The sequence below is a fragment of the Pomacea canaliculata genome, linkage group LG1, assembly GCF_003073045.1.
Source record: "Pomacea canaliculata isolate SZHN2017 linkage group LG1, ASM307304v1, whole genome shotgun sequence".
Taxonomy (NCBI): domain Eukaryota; kingdom Metazoa; phylum Mollusca; class Gastropoda; order Architaenioglossa; family Ampullariidae; genus Pomacea; species Pomacea canaliculata.
In genome coordinates, this window is record NC_037590.1 from 24574752 (window position 1) to 24590330 (window position 15579).

Here is a 15579-nt window from a genome sequence, read left to right on the forward strand (position 1 = left end):
ATATTTACGTACTTTGGCAGCCGTAAAAAAACACGTTTTTTCTCTAGTTTGGCATATATGTCAAGCAAGAATGTGCAAGGTGTACAGCTGGCCACCAATGAGCACCAACAGCACGATACCTTTGTGAAATTTTAACAGAACAATTTCAGTGAAAGTTAATTGTGCCCAAGTAGACAAAAGTAGCATTAATATACAGTAAAGAGGCAGTGTAAATAATTCTTACAGATTACATCAAGACCTTGTTAAAGTTAATCAAGCCTTTTTCCGTATCACTGACGACGTTCAAGACCAAATCCACGCCCCAGCGATCTTCAGAGCCAGCCCCTTTCACTTGACGTCTATAAACCCATTTGTAATGAATCATATTTTCAATTCCAGTTAAAAGACACACACAATTTAACTAGGATTTTCTACTTTCCGGTACCTTCCCCTCGCCCCCAAAATCTGTAGCTTCAATGATTGTGCGCACTATGTGCGTGCTAGACTATTACCCTCAACAACAGTCCACACAATGCTAGTCCTTTGTCACACCCTTCTCTCCTTTTCCGCGTATTGCTACATGTACTTCCCTGCTCGTCTTTCTTTTGCAAAATAACGATACTCTCAGTCCTTGTTACTTGATTCCTCTTTGCGTTTTCTGTATTTGTTTTTTTATTCATCATCGGTACTGTTGTTTATCCTTCCGAAGTTCATATGTTGTTTGTTCTTCTGTCCCTTATATTGCCCATGTCTCGTTCTTGCTCTTAAGCCCTAAAAGCATGCTTCTTAGGAGTGTATGTGCTATACAATTATACGGAAAGGGGGGAGGGGGAGTCGACGAGGAAAATGAGGTTGCGTAGGCGGACAGCCAGCGGCGATGAAAAAAATGAAGGGAGTGGCAGGGGCGTGCGAAAACGGCGTCCGAGTGCGCCGTGGGATATAAAAATTACGGGCTATAGCGTGCTGCTGGTAAATGCCTGTACCCGAGCTTTGCAAGTGCTGCCAAGACTTTCTAGAATATAGATATCTTTGGTGACGCTACCTGTTGCGGCGGTGGAAACTGTGTCGCTTTCCAAAAAGTATACCACATACAGTTATGTAGAATACATAATACTTATGATAATATAAGCTAAGCGATCGAAGCATATTTATCTTTGTCGTTAAGCGTTGCCCACCTGTACATTCATGGCGACAAATGTTAAGGTAACTGTATATTCTACTGTAGACACTCGCCGCAAGGTCAAAGTAGCAGGCGTAACGTTCTTTGCACATATTTACATTGATTTTCGATACATCGATCCCTGAAAGCAACAGATCATGGCGGTGACAGCCCCTTGTTATAGACCATTACACGACGTTCCCGATGACGCCAGACCACCTGACATCATCCACTTGCTGCCCCTGTCATCGTTCCTATCATGTCCCTGTCATATCCTGCTCCTATCATGTCCCTATAGTCTCCGTGCTGTACTGTCGTCTCTCCGTGCGGACCAGCTTGGTGCTTGGGCAAGAAAGAAAGAGTTGAAAGTTATGCAATATTCTACATGATTGCATTGATATTCTCTGGTCATAGTTATCCATTTGATGTGCAGATCACGATCCAGGAAAGATATTAGTTCACATTTTACCACCATCACCCCATAGAGCTAAACGCTCTGTCTTGTGACACATCTACAGGTGTCATTCAACAAGACCCGGTGAACACCTTTAAAGTGAGGACCTGGATGAACATGCATACAGCATTACTAACACTTACGGCTACTTTGGGAGCATATCAAATCTATGACTATGCAATTTACATGCAAGGTAAAAGCTGACACCCATAGTACCTCTGTTTATATGCCAGTGAACAGCATGACCTCAGGCTTGTGAAATGCAGAAACTCATCAAAATCTCAAAACAAACAATCACAAAACACTGGCCCCAACTAATCTGCACACTTTGTCCATAAAAACTAGTGAGAGATATGCATTATTGAAATTATGCAGGGTACTCATTTTATCAGCTTGCATCAGCCCTAATGTGGATCCTAGCTCGAAGTGTCAATGTTGCCATAGTTTGGTCTGGCGCTGTAGCAGTGTCTGACTGGCTGCATCATTTGAATACTATCTGCTGCATACAAAATCCAAGCAAACCAATAGTTCTGATGCCATTATGTTTCTGCCATCCCATATGGATACATGGAAATTCTGCAGATTATTGTTACAGGCTTTGTATTTCCCTTATTTTATATTTGCTAATGTTCCATACAAGTAAGCGCTGTACAAATCTGATAGACCAAACTGTGAAATACGTTGCTGTATTAGGTGTTCACAACAGGCTGATGTGAATGTCCAAACAAATGAAAATAGCATCGTCCTTACACTAAAGGAAAAAAGAGATGAGTGAAATTCAAGAGATTATAACATGTCCTAATCTCTGCTATCCATTCTTGCATTTGCTTGTGTAAGTACTTTCATTATTTTGTAGGCAGGGTCAGAGGGCATCTGCCACCAGGAAATGAGACTTTATGGCAATCGGTATAAATTTCCTGGAAAATTTTCCACTCAAACAATCTGTAACTATCCAATGGTATTATACACATCAGGAAAGCTATCTTGCAGTAGATTTTTATGCTGAATGAAAATTGCATAAAGAATACAAACAGAATGATCAATACAATTGTAATGATACAAGCTACAGTCATCATGGTAACATTTTGCCCAAATATATCAGTAGTACTATCTGGTATTCTAAGATTTAAAAAAAAAAAAAAGCTGCTTGAAAGATCCAGTGTCTGGTTCTCTTTGAAATGGCAACTAGGGACAAAAAGACAATAAGACAGACCACTTAAACTTTTGTGATTGCCAGATTACTATGGTCAGATTGGAGAAAGCAAACCTAAAACCTGAATCATAAAACTCATAATGTGCAGAAATAGTTGCACTAAATGTTGACACAATCATTTGTTGAATGCTGTGATCAGAGACAAGAAGGATGATGATAATAATGGTCCCTGTAATAGCATAGTTGAACTACTTACTGGATAGATTATGAATTACCTACAATGCAACACGTTCTCTTACACCTATTTGTTCATAGGGCAGGATGCTAGTCATTATCTTTGATGTTTCTGCATATGACATGGCAATTCCTGTTTTCTGAGAGCACACTATCTACTTGCTCCTGAAACTAAATGAAAGTATTTGCAAGAAAATAGAAATGTTTATTTTTTTTATGCATAACTTTGATCAGTTAGATCATGAACACGAGATATAATTGCAAACATATATGTCCTCAAACAGAAATCCAGGAAGCTACTTATATGAACCACTTTTCAGAATAATTATCTGATGTCCAAACCATACAAAAGAACACTGACACCATACTTTGGATGTTCAGTCCACAAGGTGAATAGGCTGTCTATTCTAATATAAACAAAACTCTGACTGCAGTCTTAACTTGTAATCCTATCTATCCAGCAAATGTTGAGTGACAGTGCAGTGGAGTGCAGTATAAGGAAGGTACATGATCCACAATTAGGGGCCACTGTGGGGGGAATCAGTTCAGCCACAAAGTGCAGCCACATGAGGGATTGGCAAGATAATGGATGGTGAAATGTGTTCAACTGCATTTTTCATTGTGGAATATGTTTCAAGGAATAAAACAGAAAAGAAAAGATATGAAAAGCATGCAATTTTTTCTAATTTATAAATTTACACCTCTGAAAGTAGCACCTGCAGTGTATAAAATTTACTCCTTTCTTAAAATCCAGATTTATTGTAAAGCATTAGTTACCTTTATCAGAAATAAGCACCCTTATAGAAACACTGGCTCTATTGCGAATGCAATCTCTCTTGAATACAAGAATATTACTACTTACTGAGATAGTTACTGATTTGTCAAGAAAGGTAAAACCAGTGGAAGAAGTGAGTTGTACTCTGCCTTCTACATATAATGAACCATACAGGATCAGTAGAGTACTGGCTCTACAAACAGTAGGACACATGGAAATAAAGCAACATTTTGAATAAAGGTTGCATGCTGAAAAGTTAACTTTTCTGCTTGCTGAAGTACAGTGCAAATACCAGTGAGACTGTAAAGATTCCTCAATGGTGCCATCTACATGCAGTCTCCCCTTTCCAAGGAAATTAGACCCTGCCCAAGGGTTGTGTCAGTCTCCCTGGTTATAGCCATGAGATCAATAAAGGGATCTAAAAGGTAATTGTTTCAGCAATCAAGTTTTGCTGGCAGACTGACTAGTAAAGCGATTCCAGCTTAAAACCAGTATGTGCTGGTATTTTCATACCCCCTCTCCCCATTTCTATACTAAGAATGATCAAAGATAACACTTTTCAAAATTATTTGTCATTAGTCAAAAAAATGATAACTGGAGTGCTGGGAAAAAAAGTTTTTAGGTTGATTTTCTGCAGCATCATCAGAAATGACACTGTTCTCCTATTTGCAAGACTAATTCTTGCATTTTAGGAAGCGAGTATCATACGATTATGAAAGTGGTACTTAAATAACCAGAAAGCCTAATATTTTATGCAATAGCCCTACAACAGAGTGCACAGGCACTATCTGACATGTCATTATTCTAAACAGAATATGTCAGTAAAATGAAATCCCCTTAGCAAAAATGTTGTATCAATAATCAAAATGGTAAATAAGCTTCATCGTTAAGAAGTTATTTTGTGCAACAGCCAAAATGTCTTATTTTAACAGATCTAACAGAAGATCAGAAGCTGCATAAAATCAATAGCTACGAAGTAGACTGCATAGTCATGAACAGATACATCATGTATAAATTGAGACACATCTTTTAAGACCACTGCCAATTTTTTAATATTCACAACCTGCAGTTAGTAGCATTGTATCAGCATTAGTAAATGAATTCTTGTTCAGATGCTAAATTATAGCAAACATAGGCTATCCATCTAGTCTTAATCCACAATACTACAGGTATGTTCAGGAATCTATTATGATTTACTGATTTATAGTGATGTGAATGACTCTCCAGGGTGGTGAAAAAAGTGACAAATGAATAAGTTGACCAGCTGCCCAATCAAACTTTGATATGAAACAAATGCATAATTTCTCTACAAATGTATCGAATTTAGTCCACCAATAGTCATTTTTATTCATTTTGATTTTGCATTGCTAAAAAAAGAAAGTTTCAAAATTATCTCACCATCTGCAGAATATTTATATATTAGTAATGTCAAAATCAATGAACTAAAAAACCCTCTGTACAACATTTTAAACTAAAACATACACTAATAATCAAATGTAGCTATTAAAGCATATGCATGCAACAAATAATGAAACATAACCAGTAAATGACATTTGTTAATTTATGTCAGGCACTAACATCAAAGGAAAATATTTTTTTTCAAATATATCCTTTGATCAAATGTTTTTATGCACCCTATCGGATGAGGGAAATTTGAAATTATGCACAGTGTATACGTGAAACATAAGGTCTTCCACTTTGTAATCACTTTTGGTCAACTTTCAAATGGCTTTTCCTCTTCGTGTTAGTTTCGTGTGTGCAAGTTAAAATTGTACTTTAACAATCAACAATTCCGTAGTTCACTGTTGGTTGCATATGTGCATTTATCGGGATTTATGAGCCACGCCCACATTCTAGAACAACGTACTCCGTTATCAGATAATTTGATACCGAAGTGATTTCGTCAGACCCCCATTCCCACCCCATCAAGCAACTGCGTGGAAATAATTTACATAGTGTAGCAAATAATAATGATATATTACTTGTAAGCCGTTAAGACGCTGAACGTGCAACCTTTACTAGAATATTGTTACACCTGTTCATGGCATCATATACTTGATTTATACTAGTGAATGGTTCAAAATCAAGATGCCCCATTCCAGATTGACATATCAAGTCGAAAGCAAAATATATAATTAAATTAAGTTGCAACACTTACTTGGGCTTTCACCAGAAAGTTTTAATTTAAATCAAATATATTTAGCGCAGTGACGGGTTTCGGTTGATAAAACAATAATGACACACCCTTGTTCTCAATGAGCAGCCGCCATCCAGACTACCGGAAGTGACGGAAGCCTGTCCCCTCTCGCCGCAGTGAGGTACACTTAAATAGGTGACGTGTCTCCAAAGCCTCGCGAGCCATGCCCAAAGCTTCATATCCTCGAGCATTGAAAAGAATCTGTAATGCTTAAATGTAACTTAATCGTTTTTCAAAGGGCACTAAATGCTAGTTTTTGCACTTATGAACTGTAGCCTTAAACGCTGCATCCAAAAGCTAAGAACAAGCACCGAGCTGAGCGTAGATTACCTCATCGATTCGAACAAAACTTTTAATGATTTAGAAAATGTTTTGTAAAATGATCTTAAAGACCAACCTGAGTGGTTTGCGTTTTTTTTAAAAAAAAAACAGATATCCGTAAATATAGGCAAAATAAAACTAACCTGTAAATTTCATCTTTCAAAACTCATCCGTTAACTAGACAATAAAAAAAGGTGAAAATAACCGAATGACTGCATGGTAATTAATTATAAGCGTTTTCCCAGATGAGGAAATTATATAACAGTTATGTATAAAACCATATATGAGATCGAACATTTATATCTGTATATATAATTATAATGCTTCCCAGCGTATTTACCGTTGATCACAAAACGTGAAATATATATATTTAAATTTGCGCCTCGAAAGGATTTATTGGTATAATGCGTACACATTCGTTCACACCAACACTCACGTGTCTAAAGCAAGTGGTCTCATACATCTGTAAAAAAACTGCATAAGCTGGGACTCGATCTTGCTAATTATATCTGTAGGATTCGACACGTGGGTGGGCCGCGTGTATATTAATATATTATAGTCTCTGATTGAAAAGGCGGGTATATAGACGATTAGAGGTTTTTTTAAACACAGTTTTGACGTCTCTCTGTCAAAGTCTGCAGGTTGAACTATATATGAAGCAGCGAGGGAGAGGGGATGTGCCCCCTCACGTAAGGCTGGCCTCGAGAAAACCCCAAACGAAATGAAAATTGGTTACAGGCCAGACGACTAGCTTTACCTGATTTTCTTTTTTTTTTTTTTCATTTTTAAACCAGATAATACAATGAAGTTCATGGTCATGAATTCTCTGCGATAGAACAGGCCTTTGATATTAGAGAAACATAATTGAAAAATACTAAAATAATACAAAACAAATTACAAATCTCTAAACAAAGGATGAATAATATACAAACGATCATACATGACGTCATGAAAGATTGTGTAGCCTTTATTTCTCATTGTTGCCAATGAGTACCGTCCCTTGCTTACTTCCGGTCATTACCGATGCAAATCGGCTGCTTCCGACGTCAAAATGGATGACGAGTGACAACTAAACAGGTGTTGAAGAGGTATTATGCACGTTCTAGTATATTTTAGATAAAATGTTCATTATTTAATTAGCATCTTAAATGCCATTATAGTCACTGAAATACGTTACGAAAGCTCTGTTTAGGCTTGTAATTATCCTTCATCAAATATACGCAAACAATGCAGTGTCGCAGACACTTGCTGTCTTGATAAATGTGCACCTTCAAACTGATAAAAAGCAGTTGTGCATTACCGATGAATGGACTGTCTCGCAGGACATGAATCAGAGATCTTCCTGTATCTGTCCACATGTAAAATTTAGAGACAAGTGCCGTTAAAAAAATTGTCATTACTTAAAGGCTTACTAGTAACATCGATAAAATTTTGTTTTTAGTTTTATGTAAAGCTCAAAACAAATATAATACGACAAACTTGAATTTATCGATCTTAAACTGAAAACACTCTATTAGCTCTATTTGTATTAATGATTCCACAAATAATTAAAAAAATCAAGAGGCACACGATGGAATGGGAAATTAAAAACAAATGTCATTTAAGTAACATACACTGAAATAAACAGTGGCTTAAAGATGTCCGTTACACAATGTGAGATATCTCACACTCAACATTCTGAGTTCTCTGTAAATGCTTTTGCTTTTCTTGGGACATAATGATTTTGAATTTTTGTGTGTATAATACACATAACATTAATGGAAGATGTCACAGAGTGAAGGTTTATGTAGTGGGAAGACAGTAGTAGTCTCAAGTCTCAAGGTCATAATGGGTAGTTGATTTCTGTTGATCTCCTACTTTATTCAGCATAAAATTCTAATAGTTTGTATAAGAAGAACAAGAACTGTGTTTTATATTTCAGCACATTGAAGCAGCTGACCTGTTTGTCACTTGGAGTCTGGGGTCTCTTTAAAAACATTAAAATGTCGTAAGTTCTTTTATTTTCATTTTTATTGTTTCTAGTTTCTATGCAAAACATATTTTCAAGAAATTTGTTGTAATTTGATAACCCAGTAAATATCTGCATCGTTATTGTATTAATTAAAAAGTACTGGTATACTGAAATAATTATTTCAGTGCTCAAGGCTACTATGGATCAAGTTATGACCGTTTTGTGGAAAACACAAACACATCAACTTTGCACAAAATGAAAGAGACATACTGGACTACAAAACAAGTTGTCATGCAGAAACTTGGAAAGAAGGAAGACGAGCATGTGGTTGCTTCTGATGCTGAACTAGATGCAAAATTAGAGGTCATTGTGCAGAAAATTTACTTACTGATTGGCACTGTAGTTAACAAAGCAATCATTTTTTTATCATCATCAAGAAAAATGCCAGTTGCTAAGGAAGACAGCACAATATCTTGAAAATATAATCAGTCTGATTTGTTTTGCCCTTCTCAATGTTTATATAATTATTATTTAATTACTCATTCTTTTCTCACAAATATTACTATTTTTGTATTAATGCTGGTATGATGGTTAATTAATTGTTATCACGGGCACGCGTTTTAATGAAATCTATTCTTTGACTATGCCTTGTTTTAATATGATTTTATATTTCACAGGTTTTTAAGGCAATTCAAAGATCTAGCATGGAGCTTCTTAGAGTCATTGAAAAATATCAAGACAGGTTATGTGGTAAGAAAATTTTTCTTTTGCAAGGTAATAAATGCTAAATTCATAAGTAGATTGTATTTATTTGTAAGTATATTTGTTAAGACGAGACAAACAAGACATTAGACACAAAGAAATATAGCAGAATTCAAATGGGCCTGCTCCTGAGGTTACACAAATGTCTGTAATTGAGGCTACACAAAAGACCCTGTAACTGAAGTAATTCAAATTAGTCTGTAATTGATGTTATAGAAATGAGTGCTTTTACTCTCTGAAATAGTTGTGTAACTTATAAAATGGCTTAGTAAAAGAGCCAGTGTATGGTAGAAAATACTGCCTCTGTAGGCTGAAGATATACGGAGTAGAATAAGAGTTATATGCACATGTTTTCACACACTTACAAAGGTGTTGTCATTTATTTGTGTAGCTATGAAAGTATGTCTTCACACGTGTGGCTACAAATATGTCAGTGTTGTTTATTCTTTACCAAAATAGGAGACTTGAAGTGCTTGACATTAACATGCAAACATACAGAGAGTATGTGTAAGAGCACACTTATTTAATCAATGTGCCTTACAAAATCTTTCTCTGTCTCAGTCACACACACCTGTATACACAGAAAGTTGAAATCAAGTACCTGAGAAAACCATCATAGGTATAACATCAAGAGAGAGAGGTGAATTTGTGTCAGTCAGAGCCTATTCTCAATGTCATAGTGACTGGCTTTTTTAGCCACCATGCGTGTTTGCACTCATTTGCATATATATTTGTGAGAAAAAAAAAGTGCTTTTGTCTTTTGTCATTTTCAAGTGTCTCAGATGTGATCGATCTATTGTTATAGTTGTTGCACAAGAAGAAAATGCAATGGGACGCTTTCTCAAGACACATAGTAGTCATGATAAGACTCGTGCTGGCAAAATGATGGTGGCAGTGGAAAGTCTCAGAGTTTTTCAGCCCAGCAAAGGTCAGCTGATTTACTTATTGCTAACATTGAAGTTTTCTTCAACTTATAATTAAGAAGACTGTATTTGATAAAACACTCGGGATGGAGATATCTTGATAAGCTGTCTTATCTAGTCACATATTGTCAAAATGTCTTGGTGACAATATTTTTATTATTGGTATCTTACAGGCTTTATCCTTTCACACAGTTTGCATGGATATATATTTATATACGTTTGTTTATTTTACGGATTTTTGTCATTACTGATTTATTTCTGACATAATTTACAAGCCTACTTAATCTAATTAAAATTTATGGTAAAAAACATGAGTTTCTTTTGCTGAGAAATCACAAGAATATGTTATTTTCTGGTTTTTCTTGCTGAGGCATTTTTAATGGACAGTTATAAAGATGTTGACAAGGAGAATGCTAGTGCTTTGATTTTATATATTTATGTTTGTTCATTGTGTTTCTAGGTTAGCTCTTCGAGTTCCTCTTGTTCGTTTGTACCAAGAAGTAGAGACATTCAGATACCGTGCAATCTCAGACACACTTGTGACAGTCAATCGGATGGAAGGTGCACGAACAGAATACAGAGGTGCTCTCTTGTGGATGAAGAATGTTTCTGATGAGCTGGATCCTGATACTTACAAACAGCTGGAAAAATTTCGGAAGGTAAATTTGTCTTTTTAAGCGGAACATATGGATAGTTATGCTGATGGAGAGTAAATGAGTATAGAGTTCTCTTCCCTTGCCACACAACAAGGCTCTACTAAGCATGATGACAAAATTTCATTTATTATATTTGTTTTGCAAAGTTTATTAACAGTACAAGTGCACATGTCACAAAAGTTATTGTAACAGTATGTGTGTACCATGTCAAAAAAGAGTATCAGTAGATATGCACCATGTTACAAAAGGGGACATATAGAAGTATACTTCACATGACAAGCAGACTGAAACACACTCTTGGTCTTGAAGGTGTTTCCTAAGTGTCTATTATATCTTGGATAAAAATAGTAGCCAAGAACCTGATTTTCTGTTGTTTATAATTGTTAAATAGAAGAAACAAATAGCAAATGAACTCTTGTCAAAATATCTTCCATTTACCCAATTTTGTCCTCATTGTCTGTAGATGAGAACTATGTCCCTTTGCCAGACAGGCTAAGGATTGCAAGCTGTCCTATTTGTGTGATGTTACTGTATTTTTATTTATGATGTCAGTAATGAATCTTCATGTTTGTATTTATTTTATTACTTTGATTGATCCATATTAAGGACTCCTCTTGGGTGTGGATTCTGTGAAGTGTAAAATGCAGTGAACTTTAGATAAAGGGATCTATCAGACACTATCTTTAAGGGAACTTTATTATCATGCTGCTGAAGATTATATAACACAGCAAATATTTACTGGCAGTTCCCCATAATTTTTTTATTATGCATCCCCAGATATTGCAACCCAACATATAATAAGCTGGATTTGATTTGTTTTAATGTTTGTGGAAAACCACTTCTTATCCTGCTTGCAGTCACAGTCTGCTGTACAGAATAAATGTTGGCTTGTCCCTCATTATGCAATGTATCAACATCTTTATAAAATCATATGTTGTATTTTGTGGAATCATTTAGAAGTATGAACTGACTCCTTTATATAATTCCAAATCTGTGATGATACACAGCATGTAGCATTACTTTTTTGGTTTGAATTTTATTAGGAGCTGATCTAGAACGCTCCTTTCTTGTGCAGGTGCAGGCACAAGTTCGAAAGACAAAGCAGCGGTTTGACAAACTGAAGCTTGATGTCATGCAGAAGGTTGACTTGCTTGCTGCCAGCCGCTGCAACATGTTCTCCCATGTACTTGCTAATTACCAATCAACTCTTCTACATTTCTGGGAGAAAACTTCTCGCACAATGGCTGCTGTAGCAGAGAGCTTCAAGGGCTATCAGTACTATGAGTTCAACATGCTGAAGGTGATTGCAGATTGCCTGCGCAAAAGTAACAAATATTTATCTCCCCATCTGCTTATATTATTTTTATCTTGTGTGTATAATTATGGTAAAAATCTATACATAGAAAGTAGGAAAAAGGAGGTATTCTGCCAGTGTAATAGTATTTGTTCTTGTTGTAGGAACTGTCAGACACAAGCAGGAAGCTAGCAGAGGAGACGGGTAGTAAAACTCCTGCAGAAAAGGAGTCAGGGGATTCAGAAACGTAAGTTTGTACTAAGATTGTCATTTGCATGCATCTATAGTGTAGTTTTCAGATATGGTATTTGAAAGTTCTCCTTGACCACGAGTCCCACAGAATACTGACATTATATTTCAAGTCAGCTAGTTGTGCTATCTTGGTTTTGAATAATATGAAAACTTTCACTTCACCTTTTCTTAATCTATTTTGGGTTTTGCACCTTGACAATAAGCATATCAGTGTGTATGCTAATGTGTGAGGATATTCTGTTAATGATGTCAAATCAAAATAATCAGTAATACAGGTAAATTCAATGACATGTAGATATAAAGCATTTGAGCCTGGTGTTATGTAGTCTTCACTTATTACAAACTTGTATCTAATTTTCCAAGGCAGTGGCAAGAATTTTGTGTCATCAGATTTTGACGAAAACCTATGAAGATCCTTACTAGAGTAGGTAGCACTTCTCTAGAGCTTACCAAGACCATCTCATTCTTCCATTTTGTAGTCTAGTATACACTGCTGTTGAGCCTTTTTTCCCTCCTGGTTTTGTGATAGATTTCAAAATATAAAACGTGTTTTAGGAGGAGCACTCAAGTTTAAATGAGAGCAGTCTGCTTAAAACTGTTATGTAAACTGTAGTAAACATTGTCATCATTATTGTGCCCTGGACAACAAACAAAGGGGAGAGATGAGCGATGATGAACTGATTGGAAGTGATGAAGAGGCAGATGAATGCAGCAGGGGTTGTCAGGACAGGAAACACCACAATAGCAATTCTCACCTGTCAGAACTGGATAGGTATTATAACCCTGCCTGTCCTTATATCCCTAATAACCTCTCTCAAGATTTTCTTACTTTTCTGTGGGTCGTTACTGTAGAATATGAATATCTTTTTTTATGCACAGAATGGAGTATCTGCTTTATTTTCTTTCACACAAGCACCTATTTATATTGAATGTGGGTGGCCTTTGCCTTTGCTCTCATAAATGTTTCATTTCCAAATTACCTTTGTTTTGATGGCAAATAATGTATTCACTGTGTAGATAGGTATTTGTTTAATTTTATTTTATAAAGGTAATAAAGACAATGCTGAAAGTTGATTGATAATGTGTAGGGTTTTCAATTCTTTACCATACACCAGAGCTCTCCATCAGTCATGGAAATTATTCTCATAGTACTTAATTACTTCGTTTACTTCGTTTATTTTTTTCTCCGTAATGGGCAAGGGCTAAATGGAAAAAAAGCATTTTACTTCTCGTTAATAAAAAATTGTCATTGTCTTCATAGCTGCACCTTACCAATGCAACACTGAATCAATGTTTGGAATGCTGTTGAAAAGCATTGCTTTTACCAGGGAAGGACTGGGAGACCTACTAGATACACTGCACATTTTGACTGAATACAGTCAATACACCATTCTTTCTGCCACCATGTGTCTTTAAGCAGTGTTGATCTTAGCCTCCTAAGCTTTCAGTTCTTTGTGGAGATCAAAGTTTTTGCTAGACTTCATATGTTCATTCAGTCACAGATTTGTTTTTGTCACTGAAGCATTTTTTCCTTGGAGATCACATCCTTCTTTTATTTTTGTCTTCTAGCAATTCTCTTAATTTTGCTTGCGGCATCTTTTAGACGACGGTGTTATTCATAGTGAATAAATAATGTGCACAAATGTTTAGCACTATTCATGACATGTTACTTTCCTATTACAAGGATACAATTATTAGAGTATTTTCAAGAGGTAATGCAGATAATAAAATTTCCCTACAAGTTTGAGTCCATCCCTGGTCCTGTTTTAATGGCACTCTATTTGTGGACCACTGACATATTGTACTTGCGAGTATTTCATCTTAACAGATGACCAGGCCAAATATTTCAAGTCTGTAGGGAAAAATGAGGTGTTCTGTTGGAGGATAAAGTGAAAACAGCTGTAGGCAGTGTGGCAGCAACTGATACCAAGTCCAAATTTAACAACTTTGGTATCTTACCACTTTTGCACATTTTGTTTGTAATACATATGAGTTAAATCATTTTAAATTTGCATAGTGTGAAAGAACTGTTGGCTAGGCACAGATTTGAAGGGAGAAAGGATTGTTCAGCCTAACACCAGAATAGGCTCTTTATTCTTATTAAGTGGTCAAATAATAGGCAGGAAAAGGTCTGCTTGATAAAAAGGATTGAACATTGATTAGCTGATGGCCATCTGGTAGAGAATGCTAACAATAATATGCATGCCAATATTCACAGATTATGCTTCATAAACCTATTTCCATTTCCTTTTAATGATTTGCATGGCAAAGGTAAAGGTGATGTAAGCATGAGAGTAAGCTAAAATGGAGCACTTATGCATGATGGAGCACTACTGCCTTGCCATTATAGAAATTATTTGAAAGTATTGGGAGGAAGGACACCTTGTACTGTTTTAAATCTTGCATTCTTAAAGTGTGTATATGCTGCTCTCATACCACCAGCATGATGAAAGCAAGTATGGGTTGCTTTTGTCTAAGTCTTGCTTTAAAATTTGTATAGGTAAGCATGTACCTCTGTGCATGTGTGTGTTGGGGGGAGGGGGATGTATGAGGGGTGTGTGGATTGGGGTATGCGATTGAGAGAAAGAAAGGTGTTATTAGAATTTGTGTAAATTCCAGAGTTATTGAAATAAGAGGAAGAGTGGGGATTGCATTTTTAAACCATAGAAATTGTGATATTTTACAAATGGAATGGTTTGTAGTTATGAAAATCTCACGGATAGTGGAAAAAAAAACACAACTGAACCTGTACCTATGAAAATGTCTATGCACTTCAGCACTGTGTATGTGTGTGTGAGATATTAGCATGTCATCCTTAGATTGTTTAGTTTAAAATCAATAGCTGTTTACAATCAACCAGAGAGTGAATAAGTTGGCATGTTTTATGAAAAGGTGTTCATCTGTGCATAGGCTGTTGTCTCTGGATGGAGAAGAGAAGGCAACTAAGTTAGAAGACTCTTCTCCAAAACAGACTACCACTAATGACACACTGGGTCAGTATCATTGCAGACTAAAGGTATTGGTGGTTGGTCTGTCTGAAGTTCTTCAGTCATGTCTTTAAGTAAATGTTGCGATCTGCACATTTTGCATCATCTATGGGATTCTTTATTGTGACAGGGGAGCACATACCTTGGTCCTAATTAAAAAACTCTCTAAACTCAACAGTTAGTTTTCCTGTGTAAACAGCAAGTCACATTTAATTGCCTATGACAACTCACCAGTTGGTTCTCCTGTGTCAGTAACAAGCCCCCATATCACTGGGTGTTGTTTGTTTGGAACAGTTGAGAAAAGTGTAGATGAAGGTGGTAAAGAAGAAGCTGAACCTTTCATGGATTTCCATGATGATGAGGCAGCCATGAAAGAGCTGGAGGAGGAGCTGGAGAAAGCAGAGAAACTGATGGGCAGTGTGAAAACCACAGCAACAGAGCAACAGAAAACTGCTTCAGGTATGTTGAAGAATTGTTGGAAA

At 36.2% G+C, this 15579-nt stretch overlaps 2 protein-coding genes across 5 annotated transcripts in view; one reads left to right on the forward strand and one right to left on the reverse strand.

Annotated features, from left to right (window-relative positions):
- The window catches only part of LOC112556216 (oxysterol-binding protein-related protein 6-like), a 48269-nt gene extending 42162 nt beyond the window's left edge, over positions 1-6107 (reverse strand). For 3 of the 4 annotated variants that reach the window (XM_025225054.1, XM_025225045.1, XM_025225016.1), the window contains exon 1: positions 5913-6051. The gene's annotated coding sequence lies outside the window, so the exon portion shown is untranslated. Of the gene's footprint in view, positions 1-5912 lie in introns of all 4 variants that reach the window. The other variant, XM_025225027.1, reaches the window with a different exon arrangement.
- A 1165-nt stretch (positions 6108-7272) lies between these two features.
- LOC112556267 (islet cell autoantigen 1-like) overlaps positions 7273-15579 on the forward strand; it is a 29825-nt gene continuing 21518 nt past the window's right edge. Inside the window, 12 exon segments of the mRNA XM_025225109.1 lie at positions 7273-7360; positions 8194-8259; positions 8409-8586; positions 8901-8973; positions 9791-9871; positions 9874-9913; positions 10369-10567; positions 11640-11864; positions 12023-12105; positions 12766-12882; positions 15021-15103; positions 15392-15556. Coding sequence (XP_025080894.1) covers positions 8255-8259; positions 8409-8586; positions 8901-8973; positions 9791-9871; positions 9874-9913; positions 10369-10567; positions 11640-11864; positions 12023-12105; positions 12766-12882; positions 15021-15103; positions 15392-15556 — 1249 coding nt within the window. The 5' untranslated portion in view covers positions 7273-7360; positions 8194-8254.